General features: G+C 43.0%; 1 protein-coding gene across 1 annotated transcript in view; it reads right to left on the bottom strand.

The window, feature by feature from the left end:
• Positions 1-11271: 11271 nt before the first annotated feature.
• The window catches only part of LOC147894371 (ARM repeat superfamily protein), a 106681-nt gene continuing 96573 nt past the window's right edge, over positions 11272-21379 (bottom strand). The window contains exons 16-19 of the mRNA XM_087384465.1: positions 21162-21263; positions 20670-20740; positions 20410-20532; positions 11272-12462 (exon numbers count right to left, since the gene is read on the bottom strand). Coding sequence (XP_087240591.1) covers positions 11820-12462; positions 20410-20532; positions 20670-20740; positions 21162-21263 — 939 coding nt within the window. The 3' untranslated portion in view covers positions 11272-11819. The remainder of the gene's footprint in view (positions 12463-20409; positions 20533-20669; positions 20741-21161; positions 21264-21379) is intronic.

The following is a 21379-nucleotide window of genomic DNA, read 5'->3' on the forward strand; positions in this document are numbered from 1 at the left end:
CCACTGAGGATAATGTTCTTTTTTTCTTAGCAATGTTAGCTTAAATAAAAGTTCTTTATATTGTTTGTATTTAACTCTTGACTATTCCAATTGGACATTTATTATCAATTTAATATGATGACCCTTCTATTATCATTAGGATTTCACTCTTATAATTTTTGGGTGATATAGACACTCTAGTAATAAAATTTAAGGTTTTCGGAGATATACTTAGTTTTGATGTTTATATATTTCTAATTGTAAGATATTTTCCCACAATATCATGAATCAATTTTAAAATTTAGCAATTTAGACAACTTAGTTATAGAGTAATGTTAGACCATACAAAATACCTCATCTAGTTGGTTGGACCATAGAGTAACAATTTTAAATTCTAATAATTTAGACAATAGAGCAATGTCAAACCATACAAAATACCTTATCTAGTTGCTTGGAACTCTTATTCTCTTTAGAAGAATTGCACAGTGACTCATAAAGTTTTGAATTGATTCCAAGAATTCAAAGACCATTCACTTGAAACTGCGACATATGTTATAGTCTTTTTAAGGCCACTAGAAAGTAATTGATGTAGCAATTAAAAGTCAACACTTACATATGTAGTAGCTACAAAGAACTTAAGCACTCAGCATACCAAAATAGAATATACTTGGTTTCCATATCCTATTTCTTGTATATGAGTCAAGAAAACCTTTGACAAGTAAATGGAAAAAGTCAACACTTACATATGTAGTAGCTACAAAGAACTTAAACACTTAGCATAGCAAAATATACTTGGTTTCCATATCAAATCCTATTTCTTGTATATAAGTCAAGAAAACCTTTGACAAGTAAATGGAAAGGGATGGATCTTTCATTGTACAATGATTGTTGCATCAATCATATTAAACATATGCACTAGGTATTCCTTTTGCAACCCACATCGTGAAGAAGAAAACCAAGGTATTCCACCAAGTTAAAGGTTTGCCAAGATGCTAGGGCAGAGCTCTATAAACTGACTCTTAGGCTTGGGCATTGCCTACCTCATGATGTGACATTCAGACGGGGTATATGTAGTGATAGAAAAATCATCTTTAAGTTGGGTTCCTTTTGATGATTCTTATTGATTGATTCTTGGGCATGAGACCTATAATTGGTTTTGGCATGAAGTTCTCTGCCACTTTCAAGAAATCGCACCCTCTATCACTCTTAAATGTAAGCTATGCATATAAATTAATTAGTGCATCACCAAATCTATTTTGTGAACATTATGAATAAAAACTAGCAAGCATATGATGATGAATCCAATGAGACTTAAAGGTCTCTTTGTGCATGTTTAGGGTGCACATTGCACAAGCTAGTCACATGTACAATTGGAGGGGGCAAAACACATCATTTTTTGCCAATGCTTGACATATCCCGCACTTACATTCAAAATTTCACTTCTCATGTGCTAACAAAATAAGTCACATCCCAATAATGGATCACTAGGTACGAAATCGCACTGATCTCCCTCATGCACAATTAGCACATGTGGACTTTTAGAGCCTTAGGTACTAGAAAAGACTGGTCTAGAGCACTCATGCAACATACATGGACTCATGCATGCAGCCATAAAGTACTCTTAATAAACTACAAGCAAGTCCAAATTTAATTATCATAGACACTTTTTAGATCAACTTACAACACATGCATGTAAATGAAAGGCCACACATGCATAGGACCAAAGCCCTTTCTAGCCACACAACCCCAAAAGTAAGTACACATGCATAGCCCCAAAGCCCTTTCTAATCACACAGCACCAAAAGTAAAAACATGCAACCATAAATTTTCATACATGGACCTCTATCCACATAGCACACTTGCCATATTGACTTGTCCTCACACTATAAAATGAAAAGGGTGTGTGTGTGTGTAAAAGAGAAAGAGAGAGAGAGAGAGAGAGAGAGAGAGAGAGAGAGAGAGAGAGAGAGAGAGAGGGGGGGGGGGGAGGGGGGGGAAGAGGCAGAGGGGGGAGAGGAGGAGGTCATGATGGTGCCATTTTGGAAATCAAACTTGAGAAAGGGTAAAGCAAGAGGCATCGATCATTAGAAGTATACAATTTTGAATTTCAAGGGCTGTGTGGGTGGTGCTTCCATAAATTTTGGAGAATGATGTGTGGCTAAGTAAAGATTTCTTGAGCATAGTCATAGTTTTGTGACTAGAACCAGCTTCTTGGAGAGTTCTCTCATGCTTTTGTCTCTTTCCCACAACCATTTGAGTATTGGAGATGATGCTATTTGACATGATCTGATCTTGACCTATGCATTAATGCTATGTGTTAGATAATCTCTCATATTTCAATTAGATATTGTAAAGATCACAAGTGTGTACCCACTGTGTATGGGTTTTTGGATTGAGTCCCTTGGATTCTTTGAGATTTTGGGCGTTCTCAAGGTACATAACCTCATAAGGTTGTATCTAAAAACTTTTCCTTTTTACAAGATTACTATTGTGAAAACAGAGCCCAACGTCTAATCAATCAAGTCCTCGGGCTTCCATGGTGTAGTGCCGAACTTATATTCCATGCGCCTAAAGGGGCTCTTAGAATATTGACTTTTGTAATTCTAGATCTAGGGTCGAGGCCCCTTTCTTTAGGCTTCACTCCTTACCTCTCATGGTTCATTAGACTGGTTCGCTCAAAGTATGCTAGTTTTGCCACCCTAAAGGAGGCCTATATTCATGGTGGTGGCCACATGATTCATCAAAGTAGTCTATTTCTAACAATAGTCTTCTAAGCCATATAGCCTCACATGCACCTATAGTGAGTGCCCTATATTCTACTCCAGTTGAAGACAAAGAAGCAACTGGCTATTTGTCGTTGGGCTGGAGCATGTTGGAGACTTAGGAGCTGAAAGCTTCGTAGCCCGTGGAGCTTGGAGCCATGCAAAAGCTGTAAAAGCTAGGCCGTCATGCACGCCAGTTGTCCAGTTTGTGTAGGAAGCCGAGTCATTGGAGCATCGCAGAGTAGATAGTATACTTGTGGCCTTTTGTTGCCAAAGTCGAGCCTCGCTTATAGAAGCGCATGTGTAGATAGGCTAGAATAGAAGTAGAGGACTCTCTCTATTCTATGGATGCACTCACAAAAGTCTCCAAGAGAAGGAAAGCTCTCAAAGACATCAAAACCATGAACATCTAAAAACATTATGAAATCTCTCTCAGACTTAATGGATTTCAACAAATTTCTCTCAATGAACTCACAAGAAATTTCTATCTCTCCCTCACAAAGAAACGGTCTCACTAACACTCAAAAATAGTGAACGAAATAAATTGAAAGTGAATGGAAATTTCTCTCAACACAATGAACAAAAATCTTCTCTCAACGGAAGTGAACTTGCTTGAAGAACACTCAAGAGAACCTCTCAATATCTCTCACAAGGACCTCAATGCCTCAACAGAAGACAAGGAAGCTCTAATACCATGACAGAATATGAAGAGGGGAGAGGAGAAGAGTGGATATGAGGAGAGCAAGCATAGCTAGAGAGCACACCACGAGTGACTAACTGTACATTAGATTTAGTTGAAAATGTAGAATAAATACAAACTCTTTTAAGGTTAGGGTTAGGGCATCTAACCCTTTCTTTTATAGCACTCTATATGTGTTAGTGCTATGAACATATCAAATACATGATGTTGAGCATGGTTTCTCAACATACCCTACCTTTGAAGTTGCTTTGGAAGTTGGGAGCTACTTCCCTTCCCTACGAAAAGATTCCAATCTCATAGCAGCTCGTGGCTACAAAACTTCATATATATAATGCATCGTTAATCCTAACAAATTCAATCGATTCAAAAATTATATCCTTAAATTGCAAAGTTGAGCCTCTTTTTGAATGTTGGGTTATGTGTTACAGTGCCATGGTGAAGTCAAAGTGGTGGTGTGGTGGTGCTCATCAGTGTGAATCAAAGTGGCATCCCTAATGTACATATTGTGCTTTTATGATCACTCTTTCATGTTATGAATCCTTAGTATGTTCTTGAGGTGATGTCTTTGTTGGTGTTGATTTGGTCACATGGGTCATTGGTTTGGTGCTTATTATTGTGAGTAGCGCATTAAGGTTGATCGATATAGAGGTATGTCATTCAACCCTACATCGCCATATGCGAAACCACCACGAAAAAACTCATTTCCTTTCAAGCATATAAGTCTATGGAAAGCACAATAACAATGGCAAGTCTTTGAAAGGATATTGCTACAAATGGAACAACCCATAAAAAATAAGCAAGTGAAATATTAGGCTTTACTAAAAAGAACATATATATTTACAAGTGCCATATTAGAGAAGAGCACATTGCAACAAATAGCAACAAGCACAATAAACACATTACATCATCTTCACCGACAAGAATATAAATAAGGCCAACCATGGTAATCTATGTTGGGCTAAGGTATAAGAGCCATAATCCTTGCCTCGTTTGAGGTACAAGATAATCTGGAATGTTGCATCAAGCTGTAGTGGGAATGCTTTGAACTCAGCCAAAACTATTTGTTATGGGATTAATGGATTACTGTGAATCATCCTAACAACCTCTCCACTTGGGCCCCAATTTGTTCCTGATAAGGCAAGCTCCCACAAGGGTTGCCATACATATCTATTGGGTGGACCAAGGAGTTGAAGAGAAGAGACTTGGTCCAAGGATCCTAAAAATGCGAGTGAAAGCACCATTGCTCAATTCTAAAGTGCAACGTAGGCCTCGCTCAATTGGCCCTACATCATTGGTTGTATTGTGAAAACCGAGATTTGGGTGCTAAAAAGCAATAGAGGAGAGAGATTTGGTTGCTAAAAAGCAGTAGGAGAGAAAATACTATCCACATTTCCAATGCTCACTAAAAACCTGTCACTATACAATATTTAATCTTGACTTCCAACCAATGTAAGCTCCTCATATGTTAACGTCAACTTTTCCTTAGCTACTCTTTAAACGTCTTCTTAGTAGTTTGCTTTCCATAATGTGCATTCATGCTAAAATAAAGAACAAAAAAATATATTTTCAATCATTACAATAGCGAACATCTTGTCTCTATGCATGCAACTCTCACAAAGATACTATTTTGGCACATATCCATAGTAGAAGTCCTAGGACTAATGCTCCCCGACTCCCTTGCTGCTCCATCTCAGCCTCTTCCTACCTCCCTCCCCGCCCCTCTCTCCTCCCTCCCTTCAGCCCCCTCCCTGCCTCACCTCTCCCTCCTCCCTCAACCCCTCCTTTCCTCCCTACCCTTGCCCCCTTCCTTGCACCTCAAACCCCCCCGCCCTATACCCTGCCCCCTACCCCCGCACCCTCAGCCCTCTCCATCGCCCTCTTCCCCTGCCCCCTCAGCCTCTACTCCTGCCCCCTACCTCTGCCTCCTCAACCCCTAACCCCTCCCCCCGCCTCCCTCACCTCCTCTCCCACCCCTTCAACCCCTCTGCCTCACCCCTCCCTCCCGCCCTCAGCCCCTCTCCTTTCAGCCCTCCCCCCCCCCCCCCCCTTTTTTCTTTTTCTCCTATCCCTCCCCCCCTTCCTAGCCTCTTCTAACCTCTCACCCTCTGCCTTCACACTCTTCCAACCTCTCTTTCAGACTCTCCTCTGCCTTCGCCCTCTTCTCTATCCGGACAGCCGTTTTAGTCGGACGAAGCTGAATAGTGTTGACTCATGGCTCTGCCTTCATCCAATCCTTGCCCACTTCCATCCGCCGCGAAAACCATCTCGAAAGATGCGTTGTAGCAATTCAAAGAAGATACAGAGCAGGAGAGCTTGACATTGCTCTTTGCTCACATCCATGGGTCCCACCCCTCCAAGTTACAGGCCAGGGACTGGATGCCTGCCGCTCTACCTAGAGACCTCGCAGGGCACCTCACAGATGTTCGTTTGCTTGGTCAAGGTTTCTTTCAGGTTGTTTTTGGTTCCCAAATGCAGCAGGTACAGTGCTTCAGGCCAGTCCTTTGGCATTGAGCTCCAGGAGGATTTTCTTGACACCCCTCTCATTGGGTTTTGACCCTGTGGAGGAGGATGGCCAGACATTTCACTCTTCCTCAGATTCCTCGGCCTCCCTTAGGTGTACCTTCAACTCTTATCTTCCATTGGAGCCGCTTTTGAGATGGTCACCAAGACCCCCCCCCTCCCTAGGATGCCTTCTTCGACAGCAGAGGCAGTCAGGTTGAATGGGGTACTACGTGTTAGGGTCATTGTCTCTAACCCTAACATCATGGATGATCACATCATGCTCTAGTGTCCAGATGGCTCATTCTTCAGGTAGAGAGTCGAAATTGCTAGGAGACAGGATCAGTGTAGGAATTGTAGAACCCCTGGGCACTTTGCCACAGATTGTGCCCAAAGAGGAGAGAAAATAAAAGACCTAAAAGGTCCACGGGTGTAGCGCCTCATAGCACCACCTCGGTTGGACCTACTTCACGTTCTACTTCACATCCTACCACTTCTCGCACTGTTGTACCTTCCACCTCTCATCCATGATCGTTGGCTACAACCTCTCATCCAGGACCTTTGTTTACAGCACGAATGGGACCTTCAGCACGTCCTGTTCTAATCATCTGCCGTTGGGTTCCAGTCATAGTTGTTGAGCTAGTTCCACCTCAAGAGGCTACTGATGGCGCGACGGACCCTTCCTTACAAGCAGGAGATATTATTGTTTTAGTTCCTTGTGGTGATGAGGTTGCTTCTGTCCCTTCAGATGTTCATGTGAAGGAGATTTCTCCAATGGAGCAAGCCATTGCTGAAGCTCGTGCCTTACTCCAGGCTAATGCTACTCTTCATCAGTGGCAGCAGCCGCCCCCTTTCTCTCTTGTTCTTAATTCTTCACCTCTTGACATGGGCAAGGGGACTATCGCTTCTACTCCTTCATCTGCAAGGATCCTCCGCACACCTGCGCCAGGAGCAGCATTTAGGAATTCTTTTGCAGTTCTGGTAGACATGGTAGAGTTTGAGTTAGAGGAGTTCTGGTAGACATGGCAGAGTTTGAGTTAGAGGAGGAGTTTGTACCCTCTACCCTTGGGGAGCACCTTGTTCAGAGCACCATGGATAGAGCTTCCCCTTCTGCAAGTGTGGGACTGCTTTCCCCAGTTGACTTCCCTCCTCTTGATAGGAGAAATTTTTCCCAGGAGAGGGATATCTCAACTACCAGGTCGGGTAGGGTTTTTCATCTGGCCTCTTCCTCTCAACGATGAGGAGTGTCGGTTGGAACGTTCGGGGCCTCGAAGGTGTACCTCACCGCTGCTACCATGGGCAACTAATTTGTAACCCTACTCGGGGCCCCATTGATGTTTTCATGATTCAAGAACACAAGCTGGATGTCAGGGATTGTGCTAAGTCGGATAAGCTTCTCTCAGGGCATACGTTTTGGTTACCTGCCTTGGGCACCAGGGGAGGTACTTATACTCTTGTTTCCTCTTCGAGGCTACCCTTGGTGATTGGACATGGGATCATAGAGCTCAGTGGATCATTCTTTTGATTGGTGGGCATAAGGTTGGTTTCTTAAACCTTTATGCCCCCAATTCAAGAGGGGATCGAGTCCTTTTTTGGAAGGAGCTGCTCTCTTGGTCATGCATTGCAAAGTCTTGGATCATTGGTGGGGGTGATTTCAACATGGTCGAAATGCCCACAAACAAAAGAGGAGGTAGGGAAGGTGGTATCCATTCCCTAGAGAGTGGAGCCAGGGATATGATAGTCTCACTTGATGCACCTTTCACCAACATAGAGTTCAAGACTGCTTTACTATGCCCTTCACAAGGGCAAGTGCCCTGGTTCAGATGGGCTTACACCCTCTTTCTTTATTTCATTTTGGGATCAGATTGGGGATCACATTACCTCAGCCTTGCAGGGCGTTTGGAACTAAGGTGAGATGCCAGACTCACTTATGAAGGGCCCCATTCATCTTATGCTAAAAAGGGGATGCAGGAATTTAGTGTCTTAGTGGGACTAATAACTCTGTCGGGTACTTTGTACAAAATCTTAGCAAAAGCAATCAGCCCACGTCTGCAGGCCTTTCTTCCATATCTTATACATGATACACACACGATTTGTGCATGGCATGAGCATCTTTGATAACATCTTCTCATCTCGCTTGCTTTGGATTCACAAATGCATGGATCAAAGGGGTGTCAGCTCTTTATAAATCAACCCACAGATTCTCATTCGTGGAGTCAAGGGAGACATGTTTTACATTATCAGATCGGTCCGTTAGGGATGCCCTTTAGCCCCCTTCCTTTAGCCCCCTTACTCTTTTTATTTGTGCGTGAAGCTATGAGCTATTACCTTAGAGCTCAAGCTGATACTATAACGCTGAGTCTTCCGCTGAGGAAGGAGGATGAGCTATTGGATTGTGAGTTGATAGATGATATGGCTGTCTTTTTTAATGCCACACCACAGACACTCACCTCGTTCAGGACAGCCTTGGATTTGTTTTGCACTGCAACAAGGACTCATATCAATTGAAACAAATCCAATGGCTTTTGGATTAGTGATGAAGACACTCTAGATTGGGGGATTGACATAGGATTCACTTAGATTCAAGGGGGTGTTTCCATCAGGTACCTAGGATGCCAGGTTGGGGTGGGCATCTCTCCAGCACATCAGTTTGCTCCCGTGCTAGAGAGCATTAGGAGGAAACTCATTTTTTGGAGTTCTACCAGACTTGACCTCACATCCAGAGTAGTGGTTGTGAACCATGTATTATTGGCTACTGCTTGGTTCGTTTACTCATGTTGGTGCAGATCTAGAGGAGGTATATCTCATCGCATGCGACCTATCAGGAACTTCCTTTGGAATGGGTTAGATGGCACCTTAGATGTTGTAGCCAGGGTGGCTTGGGAGAGCCTCATTCTTCCCATAGGAGAAAGAGGTCTTAATATTATTGACCCGAACTTGCAGTGTATGGCCTTGCTCTACAAGTTTGTAGTGAGAGAATTGATGCCTGAACAGGAGCCTTGGAAAGATTATTTCTTGCACAGCATTCAATCTTGTGCACCCTCTCACGGGGGAGATTGGATTGACAACTCAAGATGGAATTTTACTTTAGCCCATCTTAGATCTCTCTCTCTTCTCCTCTCATGGTTGCCATTCTGAAAGCTTAGAGCAGCTTCAGAGGCACTCTTTGTAGAGTTCCACCCTCCTCTCACGAAGAAATAGACAGACAGTCAGTCATATAGGATGACTCTATTTTAAATGTGCATGGCAGATCACTAGGAGTGTCACGGTATATGTAGTGGTCTAGATGGGAGAGAGGACTTGCTTCCACAGTAGGTGTCTGGAAGGCTTTTAGGAAGCTTTTAGAGGATCAAAGACTCTTATCACCTGGCCACATAAGAGAGTACAGTCAGGATGCAGCAGATAGATGTAACCATACCATCAAAGTGGATAAATACTGATGACATGTCTATCACATAGTCCACGTGGTTGGGAGGTTTTAAAAGGACAGGTATTCCTTTACAAGTTATTGCCTTGCGGGATGCACTTAGAGGAGACCCTTGTCTTTGATGTTCAGTCGAGAGACATACTTCTTAGATCTTCAGATGATATTCTTTTAGAGGTTGCCTTCCACCTTGTTAGGATTGCAAGTTACATGGAGTGGGGCAAGGACTCTCAGTGGTATCTTGATCTTGACCATGCTCTCCTAGCACTTGAGTCTTGGAGACTTTGGTTATATGACGGTTCCCTCATTAGGTTCTTGCAGTGGGCCCCAAGGGAGTGGGAGTGGATTGATAAAGGGCACCAAGAGAAAAGCATCCCCTTCTTTCGTTACATAGTCAAAAATGCTACGAGATTTCAACTTAGTAGTAGAGGTTGGAGGCCCTCTAGAGCTCCTCATTAGGATAGTTTTCAAATTTCTGCAAAAGTGCAAAAAAACTTTTAAAGAAGACTCTGAAAATCCCTCAAGAATAGAAAGATTACTCTCTTCTTTTGACTTTCTATGCATGGAGGGATTGCAATGAATTTGTCGAGATCCATATTCGGGGTTAACCCTACTTATCCTCGATGCTATGTACCAATTGAGTCAGTTCAGCATTGCCTCTAGAAGTGCAGACAAGCGAGGACGATTTGGAAGAGTGATCCTAGGACTTTTAACATCTTTCATAGAGCACTCTTCTTTATGGGAATCAATGGCAGTGGTATGGTTTTCTCTTACTGGCTCTCAGTTGTTTTTCAAGGAACATGATTCAGACTCGGCCTTAATTATATGACACTCTGTGGAGTCTTGTTCTCTCCAGGATGTTCCCTTCACTCCTTTCGGAGTTGAAAGATTCTGGCTAGCATTGCAGCTTAGCATATTTGGAGAGCCAGATGTACATAAGCGATGTAGGGTTCTCAAGTTCACCTCTCCCAATCTATGGCTAGTATATGGATGAATATTGTACACACCTTGGTGGCCATCTAGGAGAGCATGCCAGAGAAACTACTGCCAAGAGAGGTACTTTTTTCAAAGTTGGAGAGGATCTCCTTTCTTCTCTGAGTCTCCTTCAAGGGTGAGGTGGCACTTCTAACCTCCACCTTTGATTTTTGTTAGCTTGTTTTGACTTGGTTTTTTTCTCATGCATGACATGATGTACTCCTGCATTTGAGCTTGCTCTTGTGGTTTTCATTCATACTTAATGAAGTAATCTTTTTGAGAAAAAAAAAAAAGAAGTCGACTCAAAGGAATGACAAGGTAAACCTGGAAACTCTTCCAATCCAATCCTCGAGGGATGTTCTGAACATATTTTCATGGATAGATTTTGAAATAGCAAAATCATGGTATACTTCCAAGTCCCTCTTGATAACATTACTCCAATGACTTCAAACCACCACATGGTTCCTCCATGTGCTTCATCATTACTAACCATCAACCGCTCTGGTTGATGTTGAAGATTTGAAGATTACATAGCCTCATGCTAAGAAGGGCAATGATCAACGGAGACTTCTCAAATCTACATTCATCTTGTTGGACTTTCTGCACCTTGATATCAAGTCTCTTAGGCCATCAACCTTATTTTTCTTAGAAGCAGAGAAACAGTAAATAACTAAATAAAAGTGAACATGTCATCCATCCTAAAGCAATCCAAGTGTCTTTGAGATGCCGTTCATCTTTTTGAATGTCTCTTTGGTGGAATGCCCAGCAAGGACAGTTCTATTCAGATTTAGAACTTTGTTAGCAATTTGTTCCTTAATAGAAATATGCCATTGATAAATCTTGACAGCTTCTACAAGAAAAACTGCTTTCAAATACTCGTTCAACATGGCACACTTTTTATTGAAAAAAACATGGCTGACGCTTGAAAAGTCCACTCAAATATTACCTGCACATAGCATCCCCCATCGATAGAAATGCATCTAATTCTAATCTTCAACTTCAATGTGATAACATTTCTTTTCTTCTCAAATACAAGCTGATTATTCTTTGATTCTAGAAGTCCCTTTGTTTGGCAATTATTAGATGTCCTTCAGGATATGGATATGCATTAACCAATACAAAATTGTGTTTCCCACAGGTTGGGCTCACAGTTATGGCACTGTACATACAATACAGAATCTCCAAATTGAAATTGTCGACCCCATTTGGATCCTTAAAGCTGCCCTCATGAAGATTACAAAATGAGAATTTTACCATCCAGAACTTTTTGGAGGCAAGATAAACCTCTGCATAAGATCCTGTGTTTCTATGACATGTTCACAAAAACGTTGCTTGTTGATCTTAATGGTTACATGCCACGCTACCTGAGATGGACACATGTTTAACAGACAAGACAGTAGCAATTCAGCTAACCTGAACTTATCAGGTCTGCCTCTGTGACCAGGATATCCTCAATGAGATGGCCTTCATTTTTGTCAGCTCAGTCTCTTCTTCCCTTCCCCTTGCCTTTCCCACCTTTGTGCATTTTTGGTTTCTTCTTTGTTCCTGACATTTTCAATCCTAGAGCATTTGATGAACTCATACCCTTCATCTTCCTGGTTACATTCAGAACACTTGCAAGACCTTTTCTGGCGACTGCTTTCTTGCCCTCTCGTCTGTTGAGCATTTTTGGGTCAAGGGGCCAGTATGCATATGGATCCAGTTTTCCTTGCCGTTTGACATCACCTCGACTCGCTCCTTTCTTACTGCCATACTCTTGTCCAGTGTATGCCCAGCCAGTATCCGTTCTTCTTTTCTTATTGGTTGATCCTTTTAATTTTGCACCCTTCTGTGTGTCCATGATATTCAAGCTTCTCATGCTGCAAGAATCGATCTCTCTCCCACCACGATCAACAAATGATTGCTTCCCCTTTGACATAGTATCATTTGGCACTATCAAACGACCATCTGGATCAATCTCCAAATCATTATCATCATCATCATCAAAGCTTTTCCTCTTCAACTTCTTCGCAGACAGGGCAGATCGAGTCCTTCGTGCATCTAGAAGATCAAGTGGTTCACTCTCACCACCATTCTGATCCTCTGGGAGCATCTTGTTAAACTTTCGTAGTTTGCCGCTTGACCTGCATGCCCATAAAAAATCTGTAAATTATAATTTACCTCTCTCTCTCTCTCTCTCTCTCTCTCTCTCTCTCTCAACCCCTCCCCACATCCACACTGCCGAACAACAAGATTCCATTAGAAGATGAAGTACGCAAAGCAAGCAGTAGAAACTAAATGCCAGGGAGAATTTTAGGAAAATCTCTTCAAACTTCTACTGCAAACAGTTCCGTCCCATCGTTAGTTTCGAGGCATACAATTAATTCAACACCGTTGTCATTGTTATTGTCATCATCATCACCACACCAATACCCTCTCTCTCTCTCTCTCTCTCTCTCTCTCTCTCCTTCCCGAGGAGCCTACTGTTATCATCTTCAATAGTTCCGAAGCAGCCATGTATAGAGAGCAGTTCACCTTTGATGGATCGCCGGTTGAGATTTTTTTCGTCTTACACATAACTAGGGGTTCTCTTTTCTGGCCCTATTTTTACGATGAGACCGGCAATGCAGGCTCGTCTGGACCAAGACCTCTTATTTGGTATGGACTCTGAACAGCTGGGTAAAGCGTCTCCAGATTATCGTGTTATCACGGATGATTTGGAGTATCCCCCACCGAGTTTGGATCATCTCCACTACAGATTGATGCAACATTCAAGGTCATAATATATCTATATCCTGTGAAGGGTACGGAGACTGCACTTCAGGAAGTTGATGGGCTTTTTTTGTGCGACCAATACCTTTTTGTAAAGGATGAAAATGCCATGTAAATCACATATAGGAGCACTAGTGTGTAGGTGATACTAGCACTGATAGGCACATATGTAAGCTAGCATAAACAGGAAAGGACGTGATAGCTAGGGAGTAGCATCAATGACCTTATTGATTTTGATGATCATGTTTTGTATGAACTATGTTCTCAAAATAAATGTTTTCTTGCATGACAACCCTGATTGCAGGAAATGATGACATGAACTATGTTGCCATTTTGATGATTGGATGACCATTGGGAGCTCAGATGCAGACCTTGGGATCTTGGCATCAGTGAACAGAGTAGATGATGAAATAAGTCAGGACCGCCATGGCAAAGTGTGCTTATAGGGGGTTAGCAATAAAGAAATGGCAGTAATGGCATAAGAGGAGTGGCCACACGAGACAACCAAAGGGGGCCAATGCTTTTACTACAAAGCCATGATAAAGAATGGCGTGGAGTCCTCTTTAGAAGAACGACTACATGTTCTAAAACAAGGGAATGGCCATCTTTTTCTTTAAAAAGGAGGAATGGAGAGGGGGTTAAAATGCAAAAATATGATTGGATAACAAAAAGGAAGGGTGGACAATTAACGTGGGCATAAAAAATGCCTTTGATAGGTGGATGAAATGAACCAATCAATGGAAAAAGGCTTTGCATGGAATTGGGAAGGTTAGGACGTGAATTGTGGAGAAGGGATCATAAGACAAGCCACATGTGTGCCATCTTGAGGAGTAGTCACCGTTTTGCTTCACGGGCCTTTCACTTGCTTCCGTGGTGGTCACAGGGATTCTCAAAGATCTGTCTTTCGTTTCTCACAGATGTGGTTTTGGGTCATCTGTCTTTCATGGCGCAGTATCTTGAGTAAGAGGTAAGTAATTCTCATAAGGTGTATGATTGCCGAACAGGTTCAGCCTGTTTCCATGTACAGAAGAAAGCCCCAGCTCGATAGGAGCTTTGAGAAGGCGACCAGCAGTAGTGCTGGATGACAGCTACAAGACAAGCAGCTTCGCGGAGGTGTAGCGTTGAGATACATAGGTTTGGCATGTTGGGTGAGGCAACAACAAGAGGAAGGAGTTGGCACTTTGTAGTGACACACTTCAGTTGTTAGTGGAAGCCCAAATTGTGTACCAGTTCAAAGCACAAAGCTGAGCGCACATGTACCAGAGTCTTTGGATGTGTTGTGTAAGGTGGACAAATAGAGGTTGTTTGGGACGAGCACGGATGGCCACGTGCAGGAATTCATGGCGACGGTTTTGTCAACAAAGAATCATGGCTTCGCTCCGATAGGCACATTGATCAGCAGCAGCGATTGCACTATGGGCAGTAGATGATTTTGATCGTAGGCTGTAAAGGTGTCGAATGTGTATGGATAGAAGGACTGGAGATAGTATAGGAGATGCCCACCGCTCTGCTATGGAGAACAAGAAGGAATGTCATGAATACAAAGAAATGACGTGTGTGATCACGATAATCTGCAGTTCAAAGACGGCTCGATATAGTTGTGCTCACAGGCTGTGGCGAAATTGTTCAAGATATACATAGCTAACTGTGTTGCTGATTTTGTGAAAGTGGACATCTTTTGAGTCGTGAGGAATACTTTGGATAACTACATACAACTCAAAGGTTGGAAGAGGGGGACAGTTGTGGATAAAGTAAAGAAAGACAGGTTCTCTTTCGTATTTTAAAGGCTTTTAGTCCGAGGAGGAAAATCATAAGCCCAAGTGAAGGAGTTATTGCATGCAGGGTCATCCAATTAATCTCTTTGGCAGCAAGTTCTCTTCTGGTCCTATAGGGGCTTCTCATGCAAGCTCGTAATTGTTGTATTTATTGTATTTTAGGAGGGTGTATTTAGTGGATTGGAAGTTAAAAGTTCCATGGTGTGATCTCGGTTGTAGTGGTTCCAGTTGTTGTCGGGGTTGTGTTCTGTTTTGGCTCAGTGTAAACTTGACATGTTCATGTGGCTATAAAGGCATTTGGGTGTTTGCTCTACCGACTCATCAACGTCGCAGGCTGCAATGGCTAGCATTGTCCTCCTTTATAGCCTTAGCAGCTCAGGGTGACCAGAGATGCTGGTATGCACACACAACAGGTGGTTCGAGAGATTGGGGCTCCATATGGATAGACTTCCCCCTTCCAGTACAGCATTGGCACGCCATTTCTCCCACTTAGGTATCATGAGGTCAACCAGATCATACATGAGGACCTCCTACAGCTACAGAAATTCCGGACCTGGTTGAAACCTAGTGAGCTTCCAGTAAAGCCTAGCTTCTATAGAGATCTGTAACCGGCCTTTGACTGACGAAGGGCAGTAGGTCTTACTTTACTTGCTCACAGCATCAAAATACAGCCATCATATTCCATTGCCATTGCCAAATACAATACTGAAAGCATACAATTCCACAGCATAGCATCACTGAATCACGGAAACAAGGGAGGCTAGAATGCCCCTACTCAATAAGCATACGCAGTGACACCTGTTGGCCCCAACACTTGGCACCCCTTGTGGTATTTCTTTATTTACTGGTTAGTTCAATTACAAGGGACTCCCTTAATGAAATCACCCGCAGGTGCAACCCAGTACAATGCCAACCAGTGGCTATGCAAGTGACCAACACCCAGTGCTATTACTTGGTTCCCTTCAATAACAAAGCATACCACAAACGGAACGATCCAACATCATACCAAGCGATGCATCCTCACAAATCAATGCCATCACTGAGTCCAAGGCTTGCCACCGCTCTCGCAGGAAGAGAGTAGCACAACCAGTGACCCAATCCTCTCCCAAGCTAATGGCAAGGCAACCAACCTTCAGAACTCAGCAAAAACAGTAAATGCACACACCAGTAGGGTCAAGTAAGAGTTCAGCCAGCAATTGGAGCCTGTTTCCAGCTTGAAACAGGACCAGAAGATGGTCGACCAGCAGTCAGCAGATTCTGGCAGGAGGAGGCTGTCCCTGAATGCCTTCTAGCACCAGAATGAATCATAAAAAGAGTCAACCAGCAATCAGCAACCAACCAGCCATGAAGTCGCCCACCCAACTGATGATTTCAGCCAATAGCAACCTCTGATTTCAGAATGCACAGCACCAGACGGGATCCAGAAGATAGGCGACCAGCATTATGGCTTCAGACAGTGAAAATGTAGCAATCTGTTGCAGAGAATGTCAAGAAAACCATCAGAAAAGGCCCAGCAACAGGAGACACGAGTAGAAGATATGTCGTGGAGGAATCAGCAGAAATGCATTCAACCAGCAACAGGGAGCTCCACGAATCCGCGCGCCCACAAGAAGAGACTATTTGGTAGGGATGAAGACCCAGAACAGCAAGATAGGATAGGATAAGGTTCCAAGATCTTCCAAATGCTTCCAGATGAGACACACGGGTGCCACAAGTCAGCCGTACAGCTCAAACACACACATGGTAAAGTTTGATGCAAGGTGGACCGAGGCATTTAATGGCTCTAGGGGGTCACGTTTTAAGACATGAACCTAGTGAATGGAACCTCTAGGGGGTCACTTTTTAAGACATGACCCTAGTGAATGGAACCAAGTTAATAGCACTTGTATTTATTATAGGTACCCTTTGGACATTAATTAATGCCCCTGGCCCGGCACCCCTAGGCCAAGTTCAGTGGCAGTTAGTTTAATCACGTCCTCGTGACAAGATCACTGCCTACATTTTGTTTAAAGTCAGAATCAGCATCAACATTATCCTCAACAACATCAAAATCAACAAAGAGGAAATCATTCCAACCAAGGAAGATTCCAAGGATGAGGAAATACATCCACCAACGTGTCAAACATTTAGTGCAACTATTGTCATAAGTTTGGATACTATGAAAGAGATTGCCGCAAGAAGCAGTACGACCAAGGCGATTAATTCAACAACGATGCGCGGAAGAGGAAATCATCGTGGTGGACATTCTAGTCACAGTCATTATGCAAATGAACACTGGAATATGTTCTTTGCAAACGAGGAAATACAGAAGACCGATCAAAAAGGATTTCAATTATCAAGTCGACCAAGCAGATCAGGCTCCTTGGTACATCGACAACGGTGCATCATCTCATATGACAAAGCATCCGGAATGGTTTGCAGAGATGAAACCATTAGAAGGTCAGAAGAATGTCATCTACACGACAGATAATATACCGAATTCAATTCAAGGGACCGGCATTGTCCCTATGAACAATTTCACTGGTACGAAAGGATTGGTGAAAGATGTACTCTATGTTTCGAAGCTCAGCAAGAACCTCTTGTCAGTAGGTCAAATGACGGAACACAACTACCGAGTCATCTTCAATGCAAATGAATACACTATCAGAGACAAATCCAGAGGATTTCAGTTAGTAGGAAAAGGTGTCAAGGAACAACGCTTATTCAGAATGCTAGCTACAGTACCAGATTTACATGTCATGTAAGCTCGACCGCAATAGATGCCACTATCCACAAAATGGAACAAGAGATATGGTCATGTCAATTTCAAGAGCTTGATAGATCTCAGAAACCAGAATATGGAATTGGAATTCCTAAGCTAGGTGTCTTGGAAAAGTTTGTGAAGCATGTTGCTTCGGTAAACAAAAGCGAACCAACTTTAGCAGAAGTACCTCTCGAGCACAAGGTATTCTTGATTTGATACACACAAATGTATGGGATTATGCCCAGACCCGCAGCATCAATGGTTCACTTTAATACTTGACTTTCATCAACGACTACAGCAGATATTGTTGGATCTACTTTCTAAAAGAGAAATCTGAAGTGTTTTTCAGATTTCAAGAATTCAAATCCATGGTAGAAAATCAGACAGACAAAAAGATTAAAGTCATGAAAGAGAAATCCAAAAAGTTTTTCAAATTTCAAGAATTCAAATCCATGGTAAAAAATCAAACAGGCAGAAAGATCAAAGTCATGAGATCAGACAGAGGAGGTGAATATATGTCTTCAGCATTCATGAACTTTTGCAGAAGTCACGGCATTTGAAGACAATTCACTTATGCAGATACTGCTCAGCAGAATGCAAGAGCTGAAAGAAAGAATGATACTTTAGCAGACAATGCTAGAGCAATGCTTAGTAAGAAGCATCTTCCGAATCAGTATTGGGCAGAAGTAATAGCCAATGCAAACTACTTGCTTAATTGGCTTCCGACCCAACCGATTTAGGGTATGATACCTTATGAAGCATTCACTGGACACAAGCCACGCATTGGGCATCGCCGCATATTTGGTTGCATAGCATATGCCGACATAAATGACGATCGTCGCAAAAAATTGGATGCGAAGTCCCGCAAATGCATCATGTTTGGCTACAGTGAAGACAGCAAAGCATACAAGTTGTATGATACCCTCAATCGCAAGGTCATTATCTCCAGAGATGTAATCTTTGATGAGGAATTGGAATGGAAAACCTCAAATACACAGGAGATAGATGCACCCATTACTCAATCATTTACAGAATAGATTGATGAAGAAGAGCAAGAATTGCCAAAAGCACCCCAAGATGGCAACTCCAACAATCTACTAGGGAAAGCAGACCTCCAACCAGATTGACATATGCTCAAAAAGGCAAAGCAATTCAGGTTGAAACCACCAACTATGCTCTTATGACTACCATCATGGCTACAAAAGAGCCAGTGTACTTTTAAGATGCAGTAGACAAGCCAGAATGGCAAACTGCTATCATAGTTGGTGGATGAGAAGGCAGGCGCAGAGGAGCGCACACGCTGAGCAGGTGGATAGGGCCTCAACGGGAGAGGACAGCAAGTCGGGGGTGGTGCAGGCTGAGCAGGTGGGGAGGGGCTGGAGGGGAGCAGAGAGAGAGAGAGAGAGAGAGAGAGAGAGAGAGAGAGAGAGAGTTATATTAATGTCTTTGGGAGGCCTCACCGGCCTATGAGACAAAGTACAATCAGCAGAATAGCTCATACAAGCTGCCACGGGCTGAAGCAAAGGCTTGCTAAGCCCAAGCACACACTCACAGCTCTCAAGAGACTCTAGTAGGCGTCCATGAGGTTAAATTAGAGCAGAGCTGTAACATCAACGTTGATTTGACACTTGTTCAACCCCACACAGCCTTGCATCAAATTCTTCTTCCCTCCACCCCACCCAAAAATAAAAAAGAAATGCTAAAGATATTAGAGGCTGACCTTCTATGAGCCTTCTGGATGTTATATTATAACGAGTTCTTATCACTCACATATTCAAAAAATTTCTAGCCTGATGGCTTCATGATGTCACAAGCTAAGTAGCTGGACTGATAAAGTACATAAACCCAATTAGAAAATATAACAACCTCAAAAGGGCACCAAAAGCAAATGAGAACCAGGACACTCTAAGGATGTGGTGGTGGTGGGGGGGGTGTGTTTTTTGGGGCAGGCGGCCTGCCTGGGGGGGGGGCGCTCTTGAAAACTACACACACCAAAGCGGTTTTGGAAGTCAGAGGAAGCCTGAAAGGGAGAAAAGGAGGTGGAGGCGTGAGCAGCAGCTGGGCTGCCAAGCAACACTAAGCCTTGCTTTAGCACAGCGCCAGGCTAAAAGCCAGCACAGCTGGCACGAACCAGAGTGGGGAGGCAGAAAGAGGGAGGTGTGAAACAGTGCGGGGAGGGAGAATGGAGAAGGGCAGAGAAAGCCCGCACGAAACAGGACCAGAACCGGGTGCAAGCATGTGGAAGGGGGCAGACGCAGGGGCAGCGCGAAGAGGGAAGGGGCAGTGCGAAGGGGAGGGGCAGTGCGAAGGGGAGGCAGGGGATGAGAGCTACAGGGAGGACCTCAAGCAGGGAGATCCACCTGAATCTGTCCATGAGGTTAAATGAGCTGCAACATCAATGTTAATTTGACACTTGTTCAGCTCCACACAGCCTTGCATCAAATTCTTCCCTCCTTCCACCCCACCCAAAAACAAAAAAAGAAATGCTAAAGATCTTAGAGGCTAACCTTCTATGAGCCTTCTGGATGTTATATTAATTCTTATCACTCACAGATTCAAAAAATTCCTAGCCTGATGGCTTCATGATGTCACAAGCTAAGTAACTAGACTGGTAAAGTAAATAAACCCAATCACAACATATAACAACCTCAAAAGAGCACCGAAAGTAAGTGCTGAGGGTCAGAGATGACAAGAAAGCAAGGCTTGTGTTGGAATCTGGACTTCCTTTGAAATTGACTACGTCAGAATGTAGGGACCTCTTTGACTCAACACAAATTACCAACACATTAAGATGCAATCACCTCAATGTTGTGGCCTTGGATTTACCAACTGATCCCACTGTATTATTGTCCACATATTCGTCACCACTGCCCCCTTCCTCTTCAATGTCTGAAAAATACTGTGTATGCTGCCACTTACTCTGCCTGAAATCACATTTATCAAGTCACTAACCAAGCCTCATCCCTATATCTGAGATCTAAGTGCTGTCCAAGAAATTTGAATGTTCAAAGATAAGCTGCTTTGAAAGATGGTTGGTAATGCCTAAAGCAAGAAGTTGCACCTTGCTGTGGTCGCATGAGATCGAACAGATTTAGTCTCATCACCATTTCCCTTCTCTTTTCGTTCCTTCATCTGGAAGACCTCGGACTATCAAAATATAATTGAAAAAACGATAAATAAAAACTAAGATAAACAATACAAAAAATCTACACTGCTCATCATCATCATAGTACATAGCTTGCATTGAACATGATTTAAACCTCTACAAAAAACCCAATCACAAATTTGACATTTTGAGAACAGAGATTGACAATAAACTCATTCCTCCACCGTATGATTGATACCCATGCTACCATATCATGCAATGAAATAAGTAAATTTATGTCCCTTCTCGGACAAAATGTTTAGCAATTACTTCACTTACATCAATGTCACCCTAAGCTGAGATGAAAAAATGCCCATGCACTTTCTCTCTTGTTGTGTTTTAACCTCCACACAAATTGTCACACCTTACATTCTCATTCCAACAGATTTACCTAAAACAGACCAATACCTTCCGAATATGCGTAAGAAGTTTCTTATGTTGCTCCGGCATTACTACTGAAACTGCCTGTAGACCGCATCTCCTAACCAGCATTTCAAAAATCACTCGAACCTGCTCCACAAAGCCAACCTTCAGCCTACCCGTGGGTTAAAGACATCAAGACAAAAACTCATGTATCTACTGAGACTGATCAAGAGATTCTACATGGGGCCTGCAGCAGACCACAG

This window comes from Dipteris shenzhenensis, chromosome 14, assembly GCF_047967505.1.
Source record: "Dipteris shenzhenensis isolate YYH24624 ecotype China chromosome 14, Dip_SZ_1.0, whole genome shotgun sequence".
In the NCBI taxonomy this organism is placed as follows: Eukaryota; Viridiplantae; Streptophyta; class Polypodiopsida; order Gleicheniales; family Dipteridaceae; genus Dipteris; species Dipteris shenzhenensis.